The sequence below is a fragment of the Ambystoma mexicanum genome, chromosome 13, assembly GCF_040938575.1.
Source record: "Ambystoma mexicanum isolate Mex_15411 chromosome 13, UKY_AmexF1_1, whole genome shotgun sequence".
Taxonomy (NCBI): Eukaryota; Metazoa; Chordata; class Amphibia; order Caudata; family Ambystomatidae; genus Ambystoma; species Ambystoma mexicanum.
Window position 1 is genome coordinate 809,453,671 of NC_090938.1, and position 4,590 is coordinate 809,458,260.

At 58.9% G+C, this 4,590-nt stretch overlaps 1 protein-coding gene across 1 annotated transcript; it reads left to right on the forward strand.

The window, feature by feature from the left end:
- The first annotated feature begins 2,194 nt into the window (after window positions 1-2,194).
- LOC138520586 (skin secretory protein xP2-like) lies at window positions 2,195-3,871 on the forward strand. The gene has a single exon (XM_069632917.1). The coding sequence runs from the start codon at window positions 2,195-2,197 to the stop codon at window positions 3,869-3,871; it is 1,677 nt and encodes a 558-aa protein (XP_069489018.1).
- Window positions 3,872-4,590: the final 719 nt, after the last annotated feature.

Here is a 4,590-nt window from a genome sequence, read left to right on the forward strand (position 1 = left end):
CCTCTAATGACTGTGGCAGGAGCCCTGTTGCCTCTAATGACTGTGGCTGGAGCCCCTTTGCCTATAATGACTGCGGCAGGAGCCCCTCCGCCTCTAATGACTGCGGCAGGAGCCCCTCCGCCTCTAATGACTGTGGCAGGAGCCTATCCACCTCCAATAACTGCGGCTGGAGCCCCTCTGCCTCTAATGACTGTGGCAGGAGCCCCTCTGCCTCTAATGACTGTGGCAGGAGCCCCTCTGCCTCTAATGACTGGTTGGAGCCCCTCGGCCTCTAATGACTGCGGGTGGAGCCCCTCTGCCTCTAATGACTGTGGCAGGAGCCCCTCCGCCTCTAATGACTGTGGCAGGAGCCCCTCTGCCTCTAATGACTGTGGCAGGAGCCCCTCCGCCTCTAATGACTGTGGCAGGAGCCCCTCCACCTCTAATGGCTGTGGCAGGAGCTCCTCTGCCTCTAATGACTGTGGCTGGAGCCCCTCTGCACCTAATGACTGTGGCAGGAGCCCCTCCGCCTCTAATGACTGTGGCAGGAGCCCCTCTGGCTCTAATGACTGTGGTAGGAGCCCCTCCACCTCTAATGGCTGTGGCAGTAGTCCCTCTGACTCTAATCACTGTGGCAGGAGCCCAGCTGCCTCTAATGACTGCGGCAGGAGCCCCTCTGCCTCTAATGACTGTGGCTGGATCCCCTGCGCCTCCAATGACTGCGGCTGGAGCCCCTCTGCCTCTAATGACTGTGGCAGGAGCCCCTCTGCCTCTAATGACTGTGGCAGTAGTCCCTCTGCCTCTAATGACTGTGGCTGGAGCCCCTCTGCTTCTATTGACTGCGGCTGGAGCCCCTCTGCCTCTAATGACTGTGGCTGGAGCCACTCTGCCTCTAATGACTGTGGCAGGAGCCCCTCTGCCTCTAATGGCTATTGCAGGAGCCCCTCTGCCTCTAATGACTGTGGCAGGAGCCTCTCCCCCTCTAATGACTGCAGCAGGAGCCCCTCCGCCTCTAATGACTGTGGCACTAGCCCCTCTGCCTCCAATGACTGCGGCTGGAGCCCCTCTGCCTCTAATGACTGTGACAGGAGCCCCTCCACCTCTAATGACGGTGGCTAGAGCCCCTCTGCCTCTAGTGACTGTGGTTGGTGCCCCTCTGCCTCTAATGACTGTGGCAGGAGCCCTGCTGCCTCTAATGACTGTGGCTGGAGCCTCTTTGCCTCTAATGACTCTGGCAGGAGCCCCTCCACCTCTAATGACTGTGGCAGGAGCCCCTCCACCTCTAATGGCTGTGGCAGGAGCCCCTCTGCCTCTAATGACTGTGGCTGGAGCCCCTCTGCACCTAATGACTGTGGCAGGAGCCCCTCTGCCTCTAATGACTGTGGCAGGAGCCCCTCTGGCTCTAATGACTGTGGTAGGAGCCCCTCCACCTCTAATGGCTGTGGCAGTAGTCCCTCTGACTCTAATGACTGTGGCTGGAGCCTCTCCGCCTCTAATGACTGTGGCTGGAGCCCCTTTGCCTCTAATGACTGTGGCAGGAGCCCTGTTGCCTCTAATGACTGTGGCTGGAGCCCCTTTGCCTATAATGACTGCGGCAGGAGCCCCTCCGCCTCTAATGACTGCGGCAGGAGCCCCTCCGCCTCTAATGACTGTGGCAGGAGCCTGTCCGCCTCCAATAACTGCGGCTGGAGCCCCTCTGCCTCCAATGACTGTGGCAGGAGCCCCTCTGCCTCTAATGACTGTGGTTGGAGCCCCTCTGCCTCTAATGACTGCGGTTGAAGCCCCTCTGCCTCTAATGACTGTGGCAGGAGCCCCTCTGCCTCTAATGACTGTGGAAGGAGCCCCTCTGCCTCTAATGACTGTGGCTGGAGCCCCTCCACCTCTAATGACTATGGCTGGAGCCCCTTTGCCTCTAATGACTGTGGCAGGAGCCCTGCTGCCTCTAATGACTGTGGCTGGAGCCCCTTCGCCTCAAATGACTGCAGCAGGAGCCCCTCCACCTCTAATGACTGCGGCAGGAGCCCCTCCGCCTCCAATGACTGCGGTTGGAGCCCCTCTGACTCTAATGACTGTGGCATGAGCCCCTCTGCCTCTAATGACTGTGGTTGGGGCCCCTCTGCCTCTAATGACTTCGGATGGAGCCCCTCTGCCTCTAGTGACTGTGGTTGGTGCCCCTCTGCCTCTAATGACTGTGGCAGGAGCCCTGTTGCCTATAATGACTGTGGCTGGAGCCCCTCTGCCTCTAGTGACTGTGGTTGGTGCCCCTCTGCCTCTAATGACTGTGGCAGGAGCCCTGCTGCCTATAATGACTGTGGCTGGAGCCCCTTTGCCTCTAATGACTGTGGCAGGAGCCCCTCTGCCTCTAATGACTGTGGCAGGAGCCCCTCCACCTCTAATGGCTGTGGCAGGAGCCCAGCTGCCTCTAATGACTGTGGCTGGAGCCCCTCTGCCTCTAATGACTGCGGCAGGAGCCCCTCTGCCTCTAATGACTGCGACAGGAGCCCCTGCGCCTCTAATGACTGTGGCAGGAGCCCCTCCACCTCCAATGACTGCGGCTGGAGCTTCTCTGCCTCTAATGACTGTGGAAGGAGCCCTGCTGCCCCTAATGACTGTGGCTGGTGCCCCTTTGCATCTAATGACTGTGGCAGGAGCCCCTCCACCTCTAATGACTGTGGCAGGAGCCCCTCCGCCTCTAATCACTGTGGCAGGAGCCCAGCTGACTCTAATGACTGCGGCAGGAGCCCCTCTGCCTCTAATGACTGTGGCTGGATCCCCTGCGCCTCCAATGACTGCGGCTGGAGCCCTTCTACCTCTAATGACTGTGGCAGGAGCCCCTCTGCCTCTAATGACTGGTTGGAGCCCCTCAGCCTCTAATGACTGCGGGTGGAGCCCCTCTGCCTCTAATGACTGTGGCAGGAGCCCCTCCGCCTCTAATGACTGTGGCAGGAGCCCCTCTGCCTCTAATGACTGTGGCTGGAGCCCCTCTGCCTCTAATGACTGTGACAGGAGCCCCTCCACCTCTAATGACTGTGGCAGGAGCCCCTTCGCCTCTAATGACTGTGGCTGGAGTCCCTTTGCCTCTAATGACTGTGGCAGGAGCCCTGCTGCCTCTAATGACTGTGGCTGGAGCCTCTTTGCCTCTAATGACTGTGGCAGGAGCCCCTCCGCCTCTTATGACTGTGGCAGGAGCCCCTCCACCTCTAATGGCTGTGGCAGGAGCCCAGCTGCCTCTAATGACTGTGGCTGGAGCCCCTCTGCCTCTAATGACTGCAACAGGAGCCCCTATGCCTCTAATGACTGTGGCAGGAGCCCCTCCGCCTCCAATGACTGCGGCTGGAGCCCCGCTGCCTCTAATGACTGTGGTTCGTGCCCCTCTGTCTCTAATAACTGTGGAAGGAGCCCTGCTGCCTCTAATGACTGTGACTGGTGCCCCTTTGCCTCTAATGACTGTGGCAGGAGCTCCTCCGCCTCTAATGACTGCGGCAGGAGCTCCTCCACCTCTAATGACTGTGGCAGGAGCCCAGCTGCCTCTAATGACTGCGGCTGGAGCCCCTCTACCTCTAATGACTGTGGCAGGAGTCCCTCTGCCTCTAATGACCGTGGTTGGAGCCCCTCTGCCTCTAATGACTGTGGCTGGAGCCCCTCTGCCTCTAATGACTGTGGCTGGAGCCCCTATGCCTCTAATGACTGTGGCAGGAGCCCCTCTGCCTCTAATGACTGTGGCTGGAGCCCTACTGCCTCTAATGACTGTGGCAGGAGTCCCTCTGCCTCTAATGACTGTGGTTGGAGCCCCTCTGCCTCTAATGACTGTGGCTGGAGCCCCTCTGCCTCTAATGACTGTGGTTGGAGCCCCTCTGCCTCTTACGACTCTGGCTCGAGCTCTCCATCTTAGCCTCCTAGGTGGACCCCAGCCCCCATCTCAGAGGCCGCGGGTGCTTCCAGATGTCGACGGAGGCACAACCAACCATCACTCTCTCACTGTCAGGTTGTAGGCTGCCTGCCACGGTCTCATCCACAGTGTTAGCATGTTGAAGGCTGCCTGCCACGGTCTCATCTACAGTGTTAGGGTGTTCAGACCCTGTCGTGTTAAAGGCCACCTGCCACAGGCTCATCCACAGTGTTAGGGTGTTCAGACACTGTTGTGTTGAAGGCAGTCTGCCACAGTCTCATCCACACTGTTAGCGTGTTCAGACACTGGCCCTCATTACGACCCTGGCGGAAATCGGAAAACGATGGCGGAGATGCAATACCGCCATCGAATAGCGCTCGGTGCGACTATGACCCGCCACCGCAAAGTACGAAGCCATTAGCAACACCGTAGTGAACGCCAACGCTAACTGCACCAAGTACGCGCGCGCGCGCCATGCCAAACCGTAAATACCACCATGGCGCAAGGGTACGCGAATTCCGACCCTAGCGGACATGTACCTAACGCCATCAAGCATGGCGGAAAGCACCATTCCGCCATGGTGAGAAGTACGGCATCGCGAATCAACCGTAAACGGCCCCACTGAGTGCCTGTACACCGCTCCCTGCCCACAAAGTACAACTCCTCGTAGGTGCAATGAAGTCACAATGCTACCAGTGAAATGTACAAGTCACCCATGCATG

What these genes read in the sequence shown, in the direction of transcription:
- LOC138520586 (XM_069632917.1), top strand. Translation starts at nt 2,195, where the DNA reads ATGACTGTGGCTGGAGCCCCTCTGCCTCTAGTGACTGTGGTTGGTGCC.